At 39.4% G+C, this 19,516-nt stretch overlaps 1 protein-coding gene across 11 annotated transcripts in view; it reads left to right on the top strand.

Annotated features, from left to right (window-relative positions):
• ZMYM2 (zinc finger MYM-type containing 2) overlaps positions 1 to 9,713 on the top strand; it is a 90,863-nt gene extending 81,150 nt beyond the window's left edge. For all 11 annotated transcript variants that reach the window (XM_075082937.1, XM_075083031.1, XM_075082980.1 and 8 more), the window contains 5 exons: positions 169 to 320; positions 4,484 to 4,598; positions 5,691 to 5,942; positions 6,322 to 6,442; positions 8,867 to 9,713. In XM_075082937.1, the coding sequence (XP_074939038.1) occupies positions 169 to 320; positions 4,484 to 4,598; positions 5,691 to 5,942; positions 6,322 to 6,442; positions 8,867 to 9,059 (833 nt within the window). In that variant the 3' untranslated portion in view covers positions 9,060 to 9,713. The remainder of the gene's footprint in view (positions 1 to 168; positions 321 to 4,483; positions 4,599 to 5,690; positions 5,943 to 6,321; positions 6,443 to 8,866) is intronic.
• The last annotated feature ends 9,803 nt before the right edge of the window (positions 9,714 to 19,516 follow it).

Below are 19,516 nucleotides of genomic sequence, written 5' to 3' on the forward strand. Positions count from 1 at the left end.
TTTAATATAGACCTAACATTTGAACTACTTCATACATTTAGATGCAGTCATTGGTTAGTGGAGAGGACGTCAAGGTGGTTCCCTGCCTCCAGTCCAAAAATACCCCACCCCACCCTCACCGTGTAATAATACTGTTGTATAATGTAGCATTTTTTCTTTATTTTACAGCAAAGTCTGTGAAATTAAAGGAAGATCTATTATCACATACTTCAGCTGAGTTAAACTATGGGTTGACACATTTTGTCAATGAAATTCGAAGGCCAAATGGAGAGAACTATGCACCTGACAGCATCTATTATCTGTGTCTTGGGATTCAGGAGGTTAGTAGAGGCTGTAGAGATGAGAAGTAGAGCTGCTGATTTAACTCTAACCCATTTCAGTGGAAGAATGGAGATAATGTGGATTTATTGGCTAGGAGCTATTCTTAATATAATGGCTATGATCTGGAACACTAGAAGCTGCTGTGTAAATCACATTGTAGAAAGCTGTCTGTATAGAAAATTATTTTGTAGACCCATCCCGAAAACCCAAATGTAAACTGGTCTATTGTAATAATTTGAAGCTTCTTCCTGGGTTAAAGCAAGGAATTTGCAGTCTAAAATGACATAATCTTTCCAAATGCTGTGCTTCATTTTATTTGCTAAAGATGGCTTTATGTAAAAGCAGAACAAAACAGGAATAATCTGTAAATGTTTTACTAATTCAGTTACTTAGCGTATAGTAGAAACAAGCTATTTGAAGCATCTTCTGGGGAAAGTCTAATTTACTGAATGTTTTAGACACTGGGCGGTCAGGCTTTTTTGTGGAGTGCAGGAAATTCTGCTATATTTTCTGTCTTATGTGTACGTGCTCCTGCCCCCAAATTGCAGTCACATTGTATTTCAAAGCAAAAGGGAGTAAGTTTAGAAATATCATATGTGAAGGCAATAACATATCACTAGGTGATTAGAAAAGCTATTCCACAGCTTATCTTTTAAGCAGAGGATGTCTTAATTTTTGGTGCAAAAGGCATCTCCTGGATAAAATAAGCTGTGTTCAGAGCCGAGAACACAGAAAATTTCATTCAAGTTAAAAGGCAATTAAAAAATGCATGTGATGTGGAAAGCAGGCTGTTCACAGGCTTTGCAATCCTGCTTAAACTTTTTTAATACTTAAGGTGGACTTGAATCAAATAACAAATCTTTTAATCTAAATCTTTAAATAGTACTCCACTAATTATTCTGTATTGAAAGTATGCAAAATTAGGGAGTTAGTTGATATCTTTCCCTTGTGGCTGAAATTTGAGAAAGGAGCCTTTGTTGTTTGGCATTTTAGTCAATATTGCTACAAAGCATGTTTCAAATTCAGCTAGCTTTCTGCTGCTGCACTTGCATGATCTACTGTCTCTATCTTTCTGTTGAATTGAGAATACTCATATTAGGCTGATAAATGATACTTAGAGTGAGCTATGTGTTTATAAAATGGAACTCAACTAATATCTTTTCTCTTTTCACCTTTCTCTTCATGCCTTGGACATTGTCGATCTTGTCTACTGTGAAAGCTAGTTATGTGTAAAACATAAATTTCTTTTTTAACTCATCAGAACCAAAGTTTTTGTGGTGCAACACAATTACCATGAGCCATAATACACATACACAATGCTGGAACATTAGAGGAACAACTTGTTGTTGTGTTGTTATAATTATTTTTTATACTTAGTGTCCAGTATTTAATTCAGCTGATGCTAACAGCCTCATTTCATTGGCCCAATTGTGCCACTGCTATTTAGACTGGTAGGAAGATTTGCCTTATTCTGAAAAGATTGCATATCACAAGGGCAGACAGCAAGCGAAGGACAGAAACATGTAAACATGTGAGCTGTCAAGGGCTACAGCCAGTGTCTGTATGCTAATGGAAATTTCACAGAATCATTAAGGTTGGAAAAAACCTCTAGGATCATCAAGTCAAACCGTCATCCCAATACTACCATGTCTCCTAAACCATGCCCTGAAGTACCGCATCTACATGTATTTTGAACACCTCCAGGGATGGTGACTCCACCACCTCTCTGGGCAGCAATATTATGTATTTGGGTATGTGTTACCCTTCTGAAGAAACAGGTTTAAACAAGTTAGTGATACACTAAATGCAATGTAGTTGTTGCAGTGTGCAGCAGAATTCCATTGGCTTCTAGTATTTTTTTAGACCTTCTTTCCATCTGACAACCCTCCTGTGTGTACTCCTGAAAGAATAAATTGTCTGCTACTGCATAAAAGATACTGGCTCTGTTTGACTCAGAAGGAGCTCAGAGGAGAATAAGTGATGCCATTTAAGGATAAAGTTATGCAAAGATCAGCAGTATTTTGCTAACTTACTGTAAGTTTCTCTTCAAAGGAAGAGAATGTGGAAGCCGTAAGTTAGAAAGAGCACTTCCCCACCACCACCAGAATTACTGCACTCACTGTGGCTATGCATGGGCTCAGGTTGGAGCTTTTCCTCCTGGGTGTAATATAGTTTGTGCAGAGGGGAAGTGCTCAGGAGTCTTCAAGTCTTGTTTTTTGACTTCGTAAAAGAATTGTTTTCCTTAAAGGAAGCACTTGGAAAATCTGTTCCAGCAAACTAGTCCCAGAGTCAAACCTGTACGTTTTCTCAGTTCAGGTTCATTCACAGCTGAAATTGTTCTGCTTCCAGCCAGAAACAGTTCAGTAATGGTTTTGATAACTCCGAAGTACTAGTCCTGAAAAATACCACACTTAAAAGTAAAGGTTGTTGCATGGTCAGGCGGGCATCTAGTGGAAAGAGTTTCTCTCGAAGAGGGTGTTAACCTGCTTCGCTCCTTCGCTCCTGCTGCATTGTGGCCTTCATTCTTTGTCCCAGTACAGATTGGGAATTTTTTTGTTGGTTTTTTTTGGTTTATATACATGTAATAATGGGGTGGTTTGGGCAAAATTCAGGCTGCTGGGGCTCAGCAGATGTTCATCTGAAGATGCTCTGGGCAGCGATTCAGCTGGTTCTCCACTGTGAGACTTAGAAGTATGTCAGGTTCCTTCCCGTTCTCTGCAGTTTCGGTAGAGCTCATCTCAGGTGGAAACTGCTTATGCTAATCCTGCCCTGTCTAGAGCTTGTAGAGTAGCAGAGCACAGCATTATGGTGTGGAAATGGGTATTTGTGGATATGTTGAGTATTGTGTAGCAGGGGAGACTGCACACAACATCATTCTCTAGACCCTGCGGTGCTAATGGTCCAGGGTGCTTCACAGGTTTCTACTGGAGCTGTCAGGGTTTAGCCAATCACTTATTCTGAACCAGTAAACAAAAATATTTTTGTTGAGTCCTCATAGGCTTGTGTGGGAATTGGTTTTGTACCAGTTTTCAGTTCAATTTCTGTTTCACTGCCAGCATTCAGTGTAAGTGTTTAATGCAAACCAGAGAAAAAGAAAATTCGTGGAGGAAAAATGTGCCAGGGAACAGAGGGGCAAACCCCATGAAGCTGTATTGTCTGGTTTAGAATTGCTTTACAAAATCCAAACCGATACATGTAGAAAAAAGCACATTTTGGGGGATATTGTGCTTTAAAGAATTAGTTAAATGTATTGTATACAATAGTTATCTAAATGAAGATATGATGGAAATTTCTAGAAAGTATATTAATTCATTTTTCTTTATTATAAAACTAAGTGCAAAGATAAGGAAGTCAGTATGTGCTGAACTGCCTAGTATAAATGAGTGCTGTGTTTAATGTTGTTTCAAGTATGTGTACAGAAATAGATGCCATTTCCAGAAGTGAGTACATTTTTTTTGTCTCACTTGTATTGTATTCACTAACAACAGGCTTGTTCACACAAAGATAACACTGAAGTGGAAAATTTAAGAAGCCAGTCTTCCATTTCTTAGAAATGTCTCCAGTGAGGATAATGTCAAATACTCAGCCATTAATTCTTGGTAAAGGTTCAAAGGAGTTTCTGTCTGAAAGGTCAGGAGGGTTAAGATAATTAAATTGCAGGATAGGCAGGCACCTTACACCATCATATCACTTTTCTTGAACTGCTGCATATCATTACCATAAATATATGGGGTTTTTTTTTGCTCCCACTTCTGTGTTGAAGATGCTTTGTCAGTTTCCAGAGTTCACGTTTAAAATGGCAGGTTCTTGCGAGATGCTTCTTTTCTTTGAAGATCTACATAGAGGAAAAGATAAATTAATTGGTTGGGTTTTTTTTAATTACTCCCTATTCACTGATACAATGTTGCACAAAAGCAATTTTAGAGAAAAATGCTAGAGTCCTAATTAATCTGTGATTCATATTCAGTTAGAAATTTAGAACATACATTATATTAGAGGTAACTTTTAACTGCTAAATATTGGAAAAGTGTCATTGCTTTATTTGTTTAGACACTTGTCTTTTTTATAAAACTGCAAGCAGTGTACTGAAGAAGAACCCTATAGCACAGGATTTGTTCTAATCTGGAATTGTAAATATTGTCTGTCTCTCTCTTTTCTGTAGTATTTATATGGAAGTAATCGAAAAGACAACATATTTATTGATCCAATCTACCAGACATTTGAACAGGAATTAAATAAAATCCTTAGAAGTTGGCAACCAAGCATACTTCCAGACGGTAATTTTATTTTTGGTCATGTGTGTTTTTCATCTCTTAATAGTTCTGTATTCTTAGGCATGTAGATATATACAAACATTTTATGCATTGTGATAGTAACTGATTCAAAATCATGAAGATCTCATCTAAGAGTTCAGTTAAGACTGTACCTGTTCTTACTGTCTTGTTTCTTGGTAACCCATGCTGCAGGAGTTGATTTGGCCACTGCCTGTTAAACAGACCATCCGTTTTTCGGAGACAAAGTTAGAATAAGCAGCTGCTCTTTGACCTGTACTTTTTACCTAAGCTGAATTTTTTTCCCCCATTGGTTTTTATTGGATGGGAAGCAGGCAGGCAGGCACTGGGCTATGTGTGGGTAGGGCTAACAAGCTATGTATTTTAGTCTTTCTCACCTGGGTTGGGAGGACTCTTTGCTATGGGCCTTCTACTCAGGGGGTTGTCAGTTCATGGAGAAAAGAGGAATTTCTCCCAGGAGATCAATATTGGCGCAGAACTGCAGAATCAACTGTTCTTCCATCTTTCTCACAATCCTCTCCTGAGTGAGGGCTTGTCTTTAGCCGCGTCTTTGCTCTCTCTTCTTGATACTGGCTTTTCTTTGCATAGCTTGGAGAGCCTCTGTATAGGGCCCTCCCTACACCCTGATATGGTCCGGGAGTGCTTTCCAAGTGAGGTATCCATTAGCAATAAGAAACAAGAAGGTATAGCTTGTTGGAGGCCTTGCCTGAGCTGAATAAAATGAACTCCAAAATACGCCTTTTAAGAAAGTATTAAGATTAGCCCCTTGAACACTTGTTTTTATGTAAAAGCATGAGGGAGCTGCATGTAACCAAGGCTGTTGTAGTAAAACCTAAATATGTCTGTGTGAAATTGCCTATGCTGATATTTCCCATTGACTGTCTCTTCCTGAAACTGAGTGTCTGTGTCTTTAAGAGGTGGTTTTGGGAGTGTGGACATATAATTAAATATGCTTATTTGAGGCTTCTGTCATGAGCATTTTGTTGTATTTTACAATAAACAGAAACATGATTCTTTTGCACCTGGACAGCTTATGGGCTAATCCATTGTATTTTCTCTGATATTCTTTTATTGAAGGATCAATATTCTCTCGAGTTGAAGAAGATTACCTTTGGAGGATTAAACAGCTAGGATCACATTCACCGGTTGCTCTTCTGAATACTCTCTTCTACTTTAACACTAAATATTTTGGCCTGAAAACAGTAGAGCAACACTTAAGACTTTCTTTTGGCACTGTTTTTAGACAGTGGAAAAAAAATCCTCTAACAATGGAAAGCAAAGCTTGTCTTCGATATCAAGTGTCTTCCCTGTGCAGAGCTGATAGTGAAGGTACTATGGCAGTTCCAAAATAAGTATTGCAGGAGCATCCACATCACGCTCCTCTGAGGGACATATGAGCACCTTGCCAGGAGCCAGAGGTCTGCCTTTTGCATGAAGTTTAGCAGCTCTCAGCTCCTGGATCTTTAATCGGAGTGTGTGGTCTGCGGAGACTACAGGGTCTCTTGTGTTAAATGATCCCTTTGAGCCCACTGGTCTCCATGCTAAATGCTGCCACTTTGTTGCGGCTGTAGGTTGCATTTTGAGTGCAGATATGCATAGCTGTGGTGGTTGCATTGCAGTGCTTGGTGGGCTGCCCACTCTGGGGTGTTTACTGAAAAATGTAAAATAACTTCAAATTGTGGCTTAGATGTTGATTTTCTTCTTAAAGATAAAATTACTACTGGAAAAAGGAAACATGAAGATGATGAACCAGTATTTGAACAAATTGAAAACACGTCTGATCCAGCTAGATGCCCTGTGAAAATGTTTGAGTGCTATCTGTCTAAAAGGTATGTATGATATAGGGTAATACAGAAGTGGTCTAGAGTAGACCAGGTACAAAAGGCGAATGTTTTGATGAGACATGAAATACACCCAAGTAAAGGGAATGGATTGAGATCTTCTGAAAAACAGCTAAAGGAAAGCATTGAAATGTCCGGTTCTGTAACTGGACAAGATGTGCAGAAAGTGTGGGAGCAGCAGAGTACTTCAACGTTAATTGTCAAGGATTCCATCTGGGAATGACAGTATGAATCAATTTTCTTACTGGGAAACACGAAGTATCTCTCTGGAAAATTACCATCAAGGGGTCTGGTAGGTTTTGCTACTGAGGGTTTCATCTGTGAGGTCCCTGTCTCTTCAGTAAGTATTGGATTGAGACAATGGACTTGCTTAAACCTATCAGGAATTTGAAATGTAGATGCTTTTAAGATGCTTAGTTTGAAAGCATGTTTAAAATACTTTATAGTGGAAAAAAAATACTAGTGACAGTAACCAAGCATTTAAAACAGCTTGTTTCCTTCCAATCCTGCACAGAAATTAATATATTAAAAAGAAAAGCTTATGCAACTCAAAAAAAAAAACCCAACACAAAAAACCAACACAAAAAACAAAGCCAAACACCAAAAGATTTAGCAGCTAAGTGTTTTGGAAGTGGTGCAAAACAGGATTTCATGGGAAATACTTTTCTTTAATTGGAACAGCAATTCAAGCAACTGATTTTAATGGAGATTTTATGTAACTCTAAGTGAAATTCAGGCAAGTGATACCAAAGAAATAAAAATCACACACAACACAATAGATCAAATTAAGTATAAGACCCAACATGTGTTAGGAAACAGTATCTTATTCTTAAAAGTGAAGAAAGAGCTTATGCACAATGTAGGCAGAAGAGTAAGTATGTGATATTATAGAGAGAAACATGTAAAGATTAACTTGTGGTCTGTTAATGCTAGAACCTGGTTTTTTTCATAAACTCAGTTAATTCTGATTTTTTATAGGATGTGGGAGGGTTGCCTTCACACTATCCGCTATTGTGGTTTGGAGAGAGTATATCGGTAAAAGTTGAAGCTGGATTTTTGATCTGAGTTACACAGCCAGTAGGGGGGAGAGAATAAATAAATTATTTTTCTTTAGAAATATCTCAGCTTTGGGGATAGAATGCACTTAAACCCATTTGGAGCATCTTTTATGGTGTAGTTTCAAGTCCTGCTGTCTTACAGCTATTGGTCACCAATGATGGCTACAGCAGCAGACTGCTTTTCCTGGTTCGACTTCTAACAACATATACCTCTCATCTTTGATGAAATAATTTCAATAAAATATTTAACACTTTAAAAACTATTGTAAAATTTAAGGTAATGCCAGCTGTTTGAAGCATACTTGGCAATCAGTGGACAGTTGCAACTGAAATTTTAGGATCCTCTCATTTACAGCTATGAGCATGATATCATTGCTTGTTCCTATAAAAATACTGGCTTGTAAAAAAAGAAAGGTAGGAAGGGGGTTAAAATATTTAAACGATTAGAGTATTTTAAACTATCATATTTTGCCTTCTTACCTGACTCTTAATCTGATTTATGTGAGAGTAGAACAAGCCAACATTCACCCCAGCAGGTGAAGAGCAGCACCTGAAACTTTATCAGCTAGTTTGGGAAGACAAGCTGATAAAAATCCTTACTTTTACCAAACAAACATGAAATACAATTGATCTCTGAGTCTACAGTATTTTTGAAGGAGGGAGCATGAATGAGCTTGTACATGCAGAACTGATATTTTTTTCCAAGACTTGCCTAAATGGACAAAATGCTAGAATTTCCTTGGCGGGGTCTTCTCTAGGGCTTAGAGGATATGTTTGAGCTGGATCAAGCATGTATACAAACTCCAAAGTATAGCAGGTCAGGAATTAAAGGATTTTGAGACTTAGAATGACCAACCCTTTAAGTAAAATAGGAGGAGGAGGAATTTTAGCTTGCATTTGTGTGCATGTCTCAGAACTACTATCCTTGACTTTCAGGGGGACCCCAGGCTCCATATTCAGAGATAGGTGCATCAGTCTGGTGCAAGCAATTACTGGTGTCAATATTAGTCCCCTCGCAAATCTGATTATTGGGGGTTCCTAAATAGAGAGGAAGCGCTTTGTGGTTTAGCAAGTCCTGGAGCTGCAAGTTTTTGAAAGTTGTGGTCTCCCATACACATGCTCAGTCCCAGGTGTCTGCTTTCGGCTGGGCTCTGAGGATGCAGGACTGGCTGGGCTTGGGCCAGACCCAGCACAGCTCCTTCTATGAACAAGACTGCATTTCTCCCCATTAAGCTTTTTGTAACTTGCCTGATTACAGTTAGAGTTTTGTTTACAGAGGATATCAGAAGGGCTAGTGTACTGTTTTATCCTGTGAAACTTTTTTTCTAACCACCTGTGCTTCCTCCCCTTGCAGCCCACAGAATCTGAATCAGAGGACAGACATGTTCTATCTGCAACCAGAGTGCTCTGTCTCCGCGGAGAGTCCCATCTGGTACACTGCCACTTCACTGGACCGCAACACTTTGGAAAATATGCTTGTACGGGTTCTTTTAGTAAAAGATATTTATGATAAAGACAATTATGAACTGGATGAAGACATAGATTAAAACAAACTTCCAAAAAGCGTCAAGAAAACAAACAGCATTAGGTAGAGTCATGCTGCTAGACCTTTACTATGGAAAGCATTTCAAGTTTACCCTTTGTTTTATGAGTTTTGTAGCAGTGTGTACCCTCACCTGGGTATTACCATGTAAATAGTCTGTGAGTGAAAGTTTCCATTATTCTGCGTAGTGGTCTTAGGTTACATAACAAACACATTTCAGATTTTTTTTTTTATTATTTATTTGACTAGGTATGTCTGTAACTTTTTACATTGCGAAATATGAATGAAAATGTGCCATGTGTAATTTTCCCCCCCCCCTACCCTTGTAGTAAGAGACATCCATATTGCACAACTCTGCTGTTGGAAGCTCCCTTGAAAGGAGGCCCTTTTGATGGGTTCTTAAACCAGATGGTTGTGTATGGGTAGCACTACTAAAATTTAGAACTTGCTGTGTCTTTCAGAATTTTTAACTATATTGTAAACTACTAGGTTTTTTACTTTTTAGTTACTGAAGCCTTATAAGGTTATGTAGAGAGATTCCATCTTATGTACCAAAAATAGACAAAAGAGAATGCTGTCAATATTGGTGTACTGTAATGTGAATCTATTCTGGTGAAAACATTTTTTGTTGCCCTTATTAAAACCTTAGTGTCCTTTCCTTATTTGTGACTCTCTCTCAATTGCCCCTACAAATAAATAAAAAAAAAAAGTATATAAAAAAAATAATATAAGCTTAAAGCATGTGGTCATCAAGACATGTATTTTGTAAAAAACAAAACCAAAACCAAAAATCCCTCAAAAAAAAAAAAAGGAAAAAGAGAAAAGAAATGTCTGATGACAGTGCTATATAATTCTTTTCCTCCTTTACTTTTCCAGCCGTAAATACTGGTACCTCATATTACTGTAAATCTGTCCTTTGTAGCCTTAGCAAAAGGGATTTTAATGCTGTATTACATAAAGTAATATGGTATACTAATTTTTTAACTTTCGTTTGTCCTTGCGTTGCTGTATTTACAGTTAATACTTGACTATGGGTGGGAAAATTCCTTTAACTTAATGCCTCCATTCTAAAGCCATATGAGACATGAAGTTGCAGAAAGTTGATAGTTTTTTCGAAAAGTCCTTTCATTTGTTCTATATCCTTTCATTGTGCTTACTTTGCTTAAGGAGTCTGATTTCCAGGTATACATTTAGCTGCATAAGTTTTGTTACTTGCTCTTGTTTAACTGATGTGAGCGATATGGTGGTTCATGCAATGGTTTTGCTATTGTACTGAAAAAAACGTAGTAGAATATTCTACTATAAAGTAGTCATAACTTTGGCTCTTCTAAACGACATTAAGCATCTGTTGAGAGGAATCTTCTACTAAAGGGGAAACTTTCTATGTGTGTATATATATGTCACCACCTTAGGATTTATTTCTTGCAAGGGCTGCATGGCTTTTTCATTTTCCTTAGCTTAAAAGAATGCACTTAGGGACACCTCTTTCTATACAGAGAAATAAAGCTTCAGTTGCTTTGTTTTGTTAAGCAAGTTTATTTAAATTTCTGCTATTCTTGTGTGTCCATGAGTATCTGTTAACTTTAGATATACCACTATTTCAAAAGTAGATGGAGATGTACATGTTAAATTTTTCACTTTTTTCTGGTGGCTCTACCCTTCCTGTGAAATCAAGAAATACTACGCAGCACCAGTCAGCAGATCACTAACAGCTTCAATGCTCTTTTCCCTTTGTAAGTATGTAAAAACTGAGTTCATTAATGCTTGGTTTTTTTAAGCAGCAGTCATAGAATGTGCCCATGATATATGAAAATGATAAAATCAGAAATCATAATTATGGTTTTGTGCTGGCCTCTCCAGCTGAACACCTGACTTAACCATAAGTTAAATTTTACATATGGGAATCATTGTTACTAATTACCTGCCTAAAATGTATCCTGTGCTTATCTTGAAATACTTCATTTAAACATACATTTCAGTTTTTTGATAAATAGCAATAAGGATCACTTGTAGCCCCTTCTCCATAGTTCAGACTTCAAGTACTTCAGCAGGGGCTTTAATTACTGCGTGGTTAGGACAGTGTTTAACTACAAACACTTTTGTAAAACTACAGACTTTTAACCTGAAGCTTAAAGTACCCTAAATCAGGACTAAGTATGTGTGTGTTGAGTGTTTTGTCTTAAACAGAGTTTAAATTCTTGTTCTCAAACATATTACAGCCATTTCTTAAATAATAAGATCAGTTTTTAATATGGCATGCTGTACAACAGATGTGCATTTTCAGTGTCATTAGAAAATGACAAAATTAATTTCTATTTAGATTAATTTCTGTCATTAGAAAATGCTCCCTGAAGTTTATCAGAAATCGCATTATTGTCCTAAATTCCTTCCGTTTTCTACCCAAGATTCACCTTCCATATCAGTGAAAATGTTCAACTTAGGTTTTGAAATTGAAATTTTTACACATAGATTCATGTTGGAAACATAGAGATGATTGTCAAGAAAATAACTTTTATTCCAGAAGATGGAGCTATTCCATCATCAGCAATAATGTTTTTCAAGTGTTCAGCGTGTTTAGATTGATGGTTGTAAACTACTGAGATACTGCAATCAAGAATGCATCATGGCTCAGTGTAGGTGTTTTACTCCTAAATTTGAATCTTGATGCAAAATGCAATAAAAGGCCTTAGTTCTGAAAAAAACAGAGATGCAATTTCATAATAACTAGGAGCTCAGGGCAAACACGTTTTTGTTTCCTTTGTGAGAACTGTCAGCAGCTGGACTAGAATCAGGTTGGTGTAACTGAGTTACCTGCAGGCTGCTTTGCAGGAAAATGTATGACGCCCTGTTCTACACAGAGCTTCCAAGTAATGACATGTAGGAGGAACCTGCCCTCGCTTTCCACCTTAAGAGGGTATGAAGTGGCAGCCTGGCTGTCCCGACCATCCCTGTGAGCTGTGGCACAGTTCACCTGAGAAATGCAGTGCGGGGACTATGCTGCTCTGTCTGCACGGAGCCCTGCGGATGGTGCTGGCGATGCAGCCCAGTCTGGACAGGGTTTTCCTAACTTCTGAAACCATGCTAGTGTGTGCATCTCCTCAGTTTGAGATCTAGTTTTGAACAATTCACAGGTAAAGTAGTAACCTCAAGATCTTAAGTAAATCAGATGGCAGCAGTAGGCAAATTACGTAGGCAAATATAGTTCAGTGTGAGAAATAGGGAAAAATTCATGCAATTTTCAGAAAATAAATTTGATTTGTTACTCATCTTTATGAATAATTGTGTGCAGTCATTGAGGAAAATGCAGCTTTTTGTAATTACTGCACTAAGCAGAAGTTATGACAGTTAATTTTTATTGAACAAAAGGTTGTGGAATAATTTCAGCGTGTACAGTATTAATTATCTTTCAAATCCTCACAGTGTGACTCTATAATGCAGCAAAACTTGTTTTCTTAGTATTTAGGATTTTGGCCTGTGAGAGGCTGTGTGAATAGGTGGGAAAACAGGAGAGGTGGCCTATAAACCTTGCAGTCCCAGAAGGAGGAGGTGTGTGGGTTGGAAGAGAAAAGGCATGAGTGGTGGTAGGCACTCACTCCATTTCCATTTTCGCTGACCTTTTTTATTATATAGCAGTGGGTTTTTCTGTTCTACTTTTCCTGGTTTTGTTTGTTACTCTTAGGAAGTACAGTTAAATATTTTAATTTCCATACTTGTAAACAGTCACTTTTCAGTTCATTACACTCATGTTGTGCATTATGTGATACACATTACGTGAAAGCCAGAGTATGATACAGAGTAAATGGAGCGGGAGCATTTTTATTCCTCTTGCACTGAGCATGGGGGCTCCCAATAAAACTCAAATTCTCAAAGTGTTTTAAGGCCTAGAAGTTACCAAGATTTAAAAGGGTGTTAGACCCTCATATGTGACTCCAGAATATGTCAAATGCTAAAGATGCTTTGGAAGCACTGAGGGTTGAGTTACCCTTTGTTTAGGGTTAGAGCAAAGCTGTAGGGTTTCTGGGAGGGGTCTGAATGTGGCCACAGCATGGACATGCTGTCCCCAAAGGCTTGGTTAAGCACAGCATTTTCAGCTCTCTCAAGTCAGAAATAAATCTTCCCTTCTAGCAGCTTTTTAATTTGGAATTTTGAAACCTGACAGCCTCGGCACATAAGCCACGGCATGGATGCTTGAAACCATCATGTAATGTGACATGTGCTTCAAAACTTAGGCTGGTGTTAATTTCTGTAACACTAATTAGCCATCTTTTCGGACACCCACAAGCACAGCAGGCATCTCACAGATGCACAAAGATGACGTGGGGATTAGTGCCTGCTCGTTGTGCTACTCCAGTCAGAGCTGGCAGCCTCTGGCAAGTGGCTTTGCCTTGACAGGGCCCCGGCTCACTGCAGGCACTGGCGGGCGGCACTTCCCCTCTCCTGCCCACAGGCAGGGCAGGACCTGTGCCACGCTCTGGGGCATATCTCGTGCTCTTTCCTCTGCTGTCCGGTTGCTTCAGAGTTTCTTGCTGGCGGTCTCTGATGGAAATTGCGTGACTGCAACATGAGCCAAGTTCATGACTGGGTGTGAAATAAGCCTTGGGCAGGGAAGGAAATGCAATGAGAATTTCACCTCTTCCTTATCCCTTAATAAGGCGTAATTGCATCTTAACGTTACCTTTACAAAAGCCTCCCCTCTACCCAGCCTAGTTCTCACAGGCAAGACACCAGAAAGGGTGTGATGGTGACTAGACAAGCTGGTATTGGTGGGCAAGGAGAGTGAGCAAACGCACAAGGAGAAGGGACAGAAAAGACTATATCCATTTTTGAACAGTTAACAGGGTTTAGGAGTGTGGGTTTAATTCATACTTGATGATCCCTTCTGAGCTTCTGTCACCTGTTCCAACTTCCCACATAGCCTGACTTGGAGGATTTCACCCAGTGACTGCTGTGTGCTGTCAGTGGACATCAAAATGAGGTATATATTTAAAAGTGCTTAGTTGTATTTTCAGGATATCAGTATGTTGGTGTTTCCAAATACATATATCTGGGAAATACTTGTATTTCCTCACCCAAGAACCAGTTGACTTCATGGAGTAAAGCCACTGATACAGCAGTTACAGCACATTTGCATGTGCATAATTTGAGTAGGGAAGGATGTAGTTAAATCACTGTATTGTGTCCCAGGTTCCAGTACCAGTGAGGCATCACAGGACTTCAAGTAATTATTTAATCAAATGTTTTTCTACTTCCAGTGTCATACTTTTTTGTTTCCTTTTTTGTGAAATGAAAGAAGTTAAATCTCTGAAGAAAGAATGAAATCTCTGAAGATAGCCGAGTCCTTGGAAAAATCCTTCAAGGACACTGTCAGTCATTTTCTCTGTTGCTGGCAGGAGAATGTGAGAGCTCGCTACGAGTGAGGAGCACCAGGGTGACCCTCTTGTTTGTCATAGCTGGGAAAAGCAGCCCAGATTGTTGCCCCCCCCCACAAAGCATGGTTTTACCCGGGCACCACCAGTGCTGGTGGCAGTCCTGGGAACACTTCTGAGCAGAAATGTTTCTGCAGATCTTCACAAAAAGCAAATGGAGAAAGAAAATAAGATGATTTCTTATTTTGATTTTCAACTTTGATTTCTTGTTCAAGTAATTTTTCAAACTCCAAGGACGTGAGTATCAACAGGACTTGAACACAATGTGAGTTTTGCTTTCTCTGCAATGTGGTGTTTCTCAGAGAAGCAGCATGTGGCACTTGGTGAGGACCATTTCTGGCTGACCCCTCCCCACCTTGGGGAAGAGGGCAATGTCAAGGCAGCAGCAAAGTGGCTCTCTTCCTTCCTGATGTGAGTGCTGAAAGGTTCCTAGAATTGTTCCCCAACTTTAAATCTTTATTGTACTGGTTTTACCTGCCTTTACCCAAAATGGTGAGAGTTTGACAGAAGGGCAGGTACTGAAAACGTGTGTCCCTCTGTCGTGTGTTGCTTCCAGCTGTGCAGGAGGTGAATGCTTTGGAAAGCAAGGCCCACTGGTGCCAAGCAGGGGGGCTGGCAGTTTCGACTTGAGAGGTTTGGAAAGAACAAAACTTAGCATTAAACCAGCTCCTTCTTCAAATCATGGCTGTTTCCTGAGTTTGAGTTTGTATACTCAAAAAAAAAAAAAAAAAAAAAAAAAAAAAGCGGTTTTGGTGGCTGATTCTTCCCACAAACACAAGCAGGCTGTTTTGGTTTCTCTCAGAACCCCTCAAGGATGGGTATTCTCCCCAGTAGAAGGAGAGTTAGGTTTATTACCATCTTCCTCCTTTATGTATTTATTGATTTAGTTATTTAAATAATTGTTCCTGGTTCCCAGTCACAGGGGAGGGAAATATTCAAAGCATTAATGTGTTGTGTCATGTACAATATGCCTAGATTCTTTTAAGTCCTCTATTTTGTTTTTACACTAAGATTCTGGTTCATAAAACGTAAAACCTCGTTGTCCTTTCTGGGAAATGAACAGGAACATCCTTATCATCTGTGTAATTTGAACTGCTGACATTTCATTTGTGCCAAACCACTAAAAGTGCTTTACTGGTTTAAAATATGAAATATTACTTTATATCTTAGTATGTTTGCTGTGCGAGCAGTGAGCAGTATGCTTCCTCCAGTCATAGAGATGACTTCTGCTTTCAGCCTGCATTATGCAAGGCAATGTAAGTGTAGTATTTGCATTTCTAGTCTTTAATTAATGTTTTTTTTAAATACCGTACTTGGAAGTGAAGAGGGAGCTTTTCAGCTCAGGATAAAGCTGTGTCACTGAGGTAAAAGAAGGGGCCCACTGTTGTTCCTAAATCAACCTTGGTACCTCTGGGAAAAAAAGTAATCCCAGAAGTCTCCCCTCCTCAATATATCTAAAAACATTTTCTATTTGTCTTTTCTCTAGCCCCAGACATGACGTTGATGTTAGTACATAACAACTCTATGGTGGTAATCAATAAATACCGAAAGATCTACAGTCTGATTTCCATTAACTTAAGAAATAAAGCTTTTATTTTTTGCCTCTGAGTTCTGGCTGTATCAGTGACTTTGTGGGAATTAAAGGTGAAAGTTTTAAATAAATAATTTAAAAAGACAAGTTGTGAAAGACAGCAAGAGGAAGAGCAGTCTTTGATGGGCTTAATATCAGCTGAGGGATCTGAAAAGGAAATAAGATGAGTTCTGAGCAAGCATGTCCATTCTGTTCAGGTTGGCTGGAGGATAGGAGCCCAGGTGTCTTCAATGTACAGGCTTGTTCATCTACATGTTCTTTTATCTTGAACAGCTCCTATAGCCAATGATAGAGTGATACCTCTTCCAAGAAGTACCTGTGGGTTACACTGTGTATTTATATATGTATGACTGTTCATTCAGAGATGACCACATTGCACTGTAGCAGTGACCACATTACACTGAAGCAGCAGGCTGATGTCTTCTGACTTTCAGGTAAAAAGTATTTCTTATAAAATCCCACCTCATCCTCAGAGGCAGAGTCAAACGGGTTTTCATGTGTTTAAAAAAAAAAGTGCTCACACCGAGGGAAGACATTGTTGTCTGCGTCACTGGTGTCTCATCACAAAATGTGATTTCTCCTTCAGCTTCAACTGGAGAAACCCACAAAGGAAGAGAGGAGGAGGTTCAGAGCAGCAAGTAACACCTCACATCAACTAAATCCCCAGAACCACAAGCAATAGGTCTGGTGACTTAAGTTTCACTACATTGTCAGAATAAGAGAAAATCCCATAAAGTTCCTTGGCAGCTCTGCAGTCAGTATAGCAAGGGACCAGCCTTTGTGCTGCAGTTATTGAACTTTCTAAGGATCAGAGCCTAGCAAAGATGCAAAAAGGGTTTTCTGGGAGAAATACTGAATGATTTGGACTGTTTAAGCTCAGTAGGGAGGATGTGAAGAACAAGGAATGTTACTATGAACTGTCAAGCAAAATAATTCAAAATCAACAAGAGCAATGCCGCCTTCATAGTGTGTTTTGTTACTCTGCAGAAACCCATTGGGGTGTGATTTCAGGGGGCAGCAGTGCTAAGTCTAGGTACGGGTGGATGTGTTTTGCATCAGGAGAGCAAATGTATAGATTTTTTCTTTAATTGTTTAAAATATATATATTAAAATAAATTTTCAAAATATAATTTAAAAATAGTAATATTAATATATTTTAATTTTTAAAAATATATATTTTTCCTAATATTTCGGTATATTATGTAATATATGTTCTATAATAGAATTTACACTTTTAAAAATATATAAATTTAATTTTTTTCTTTAAATGCAAAATTAAACCTCTGCCCTGTATTTTTAAGCAAGTATCCCAGCTCCTTTTGCTCTATCAGCAGCACCCTGACACAGATTTCTGCCGTGCAAGGAGAAGCAGGCAAGCAAAAGGGCCTCAGAGAAATAAAACCATCTACAAGTTGTTCTGTGCTCTGCCTTCCCAAAGGTACTGCCATTCCCAGCACAGGATTGGAGGTTCCTGAGTCATGAGGGAGATGTCTCATGCTGCTAATCTTCTTCTAAGATGATTGTTACTAGGAGGAAAAAGATTTCTCAGTGCCAGTGGCGTCCTCGCTGCCACCCTGGGCTAGAGGTGCACCGACGGGGGCTGTGTTTGCTCTGGTGGAGGAGGCTGGGAGCTGAGGCAGTGTGCTTCTGGCGGTGATGGAGGTGCCTGTCCTGGGAAATGCTTCCCCAGCCCACTCTTGCATTTGGCTGCTCCTGTCTGTTATTCTCACTAGTGGAGTAATTCCCATGTACTGCTGGAAAAGGTCACCAGCTGCAAGGGGCAAAGCAGTGGCAGCTTGACCCTGCTGCTGCAGGGTGACTGCTGTGCCCTGGCTGCAGAGTTCCTGAGGCAGAAGCAACCACCAGGAGATTCACCTCATCACAGATCTGGCAGAGCTGGGAGGTGAGCAGTGTAAGACCCTCCAAAATCTCCAGGGGTGCATTTGCACACTAGTCCAGATTCAAGCCAAGATGCCCCAGATGTTAATGGATGATTCAGGTTGGGAGCTAAAGACGGCAAGCTACAGTGTTAAGTGTGTTGCTCTTCTATGTGTACAGATTGCAGAAAGTGATCTGCCTTAACTTTGCAGTCCTGGGGCATATTGGCCCTGGCAGGGTTTTGACGGTTTATGACAGCAGAGCCTGAAGGTATATCCATCCAGAACCTGCTGTGATTTCTCACTCACATTGTGGTGCACATTAGAGTTGTATCCTAATGTTAAAAGAGCAAAATAAAAAAAGCAAAATGTTTTAATTAATGTCCCCTGCAGCGGGCAGCTACATGCACCAGCCATGCCTGAGAACTTGTGTTCTGGTCTTTACATCTCCAACAGAAGCCTGCCAGGTCCCCCAGCCTTGGTGCTCATGGCAGGCCCTAGGAGTGCGTGTGAGGGATGGGGAATTTAATATAAGCTGGCTCATTTGAATGCAGCTCTGGAAGCCCTGCTACAACTTATTTTTGTATGATTCTCAATTCATGGAGGAAATTAGCATTAAACTTCCCAATCTGTATTTTACAGAAAATGCACGTACCAAGGAGAGTGCTGGGAATCCTTTAAGGGCTTGGGCTGCTTTTTCTTCAGAAAGATTTTGAAGATGAGCATTTACAGCCCATCATTTCTGGTTCATGACAATCACTTTGCTGAACTGTTGCTAGAGGAATCAGTAGATTCAAGCTTCTTGTTTCAGGAAGGTAATTAACATAGTAGCAAACGCCTTTGAAACAGCTTTACTGGCTCTGCAAATTGAGATCCTAAAAAGTCATGTTTTGCACTCTATAAAAGGTCTGTTTCTTTGTGGTTAATAAAGGCAGTATAAATATTGCCACAGTCAAAAGGGAGGGCCTATCCCAGGATGCTCAGCAAGGTACCAGACTAATTGCATTAAATTCAAGAACAAGCACTGTTGACAATATTTCAACTTCTGAGAAAAGCCTTTATTTGGTACAGGAAGGGGCATCAAGCACAGGAAGCTAATCTTTTCATGAATCATGTTCGGCCCTTAAGCAACTGGGTTTGGTCAAATTGAGCCCATGACTGAAAGCTGATTTCCTATGGATGTACCAGGTAATAAATATCACTGTAAGGGCATGTTTCACCTAATGGCAGACGCTCATGCACATTTGCTATCACAGTCTTGTTAAGATTGATTTTCTCAGAAGGAAACTCCTGCAGTCAGAGCAAGGCATATGTGACAGGAGGCTACACCAGGAACAGTTACAGCTTTTGGCATTTTTCTGGACAGTGCAAAGCAGGTTTTTCAGATGGAGATCTTGGGCTGTGTTTTCTGCCTCAAAGGTCAAAGCTCGTTTGCTATTTTGCCCCCTGCATGCTTCTGGAGATGTCCTGCTGCCTGCCAGGCCACCCAAACTCCCCACCTCCTCCTCTTCAACAGAAATACCTGAAATGTTGCTGTCTTGCAGCAATATGTCTTAAGCTATATCTC

Source organism: Phalacrocorax aristotelis, chromosome 1, assembly GCF_949628215.1.
Source record: "Phalacrocorax aristotelis chromosome 1, bGulAri2.1, whole genome shotgun sequence".
NCBI classification, from domain to species: Eukaryota; Metazoa; Chordata; class Aves; order Suliformes; family Phalacrocoracidae; genus Phalacrocorax; species Phalacrocorax aristotelis.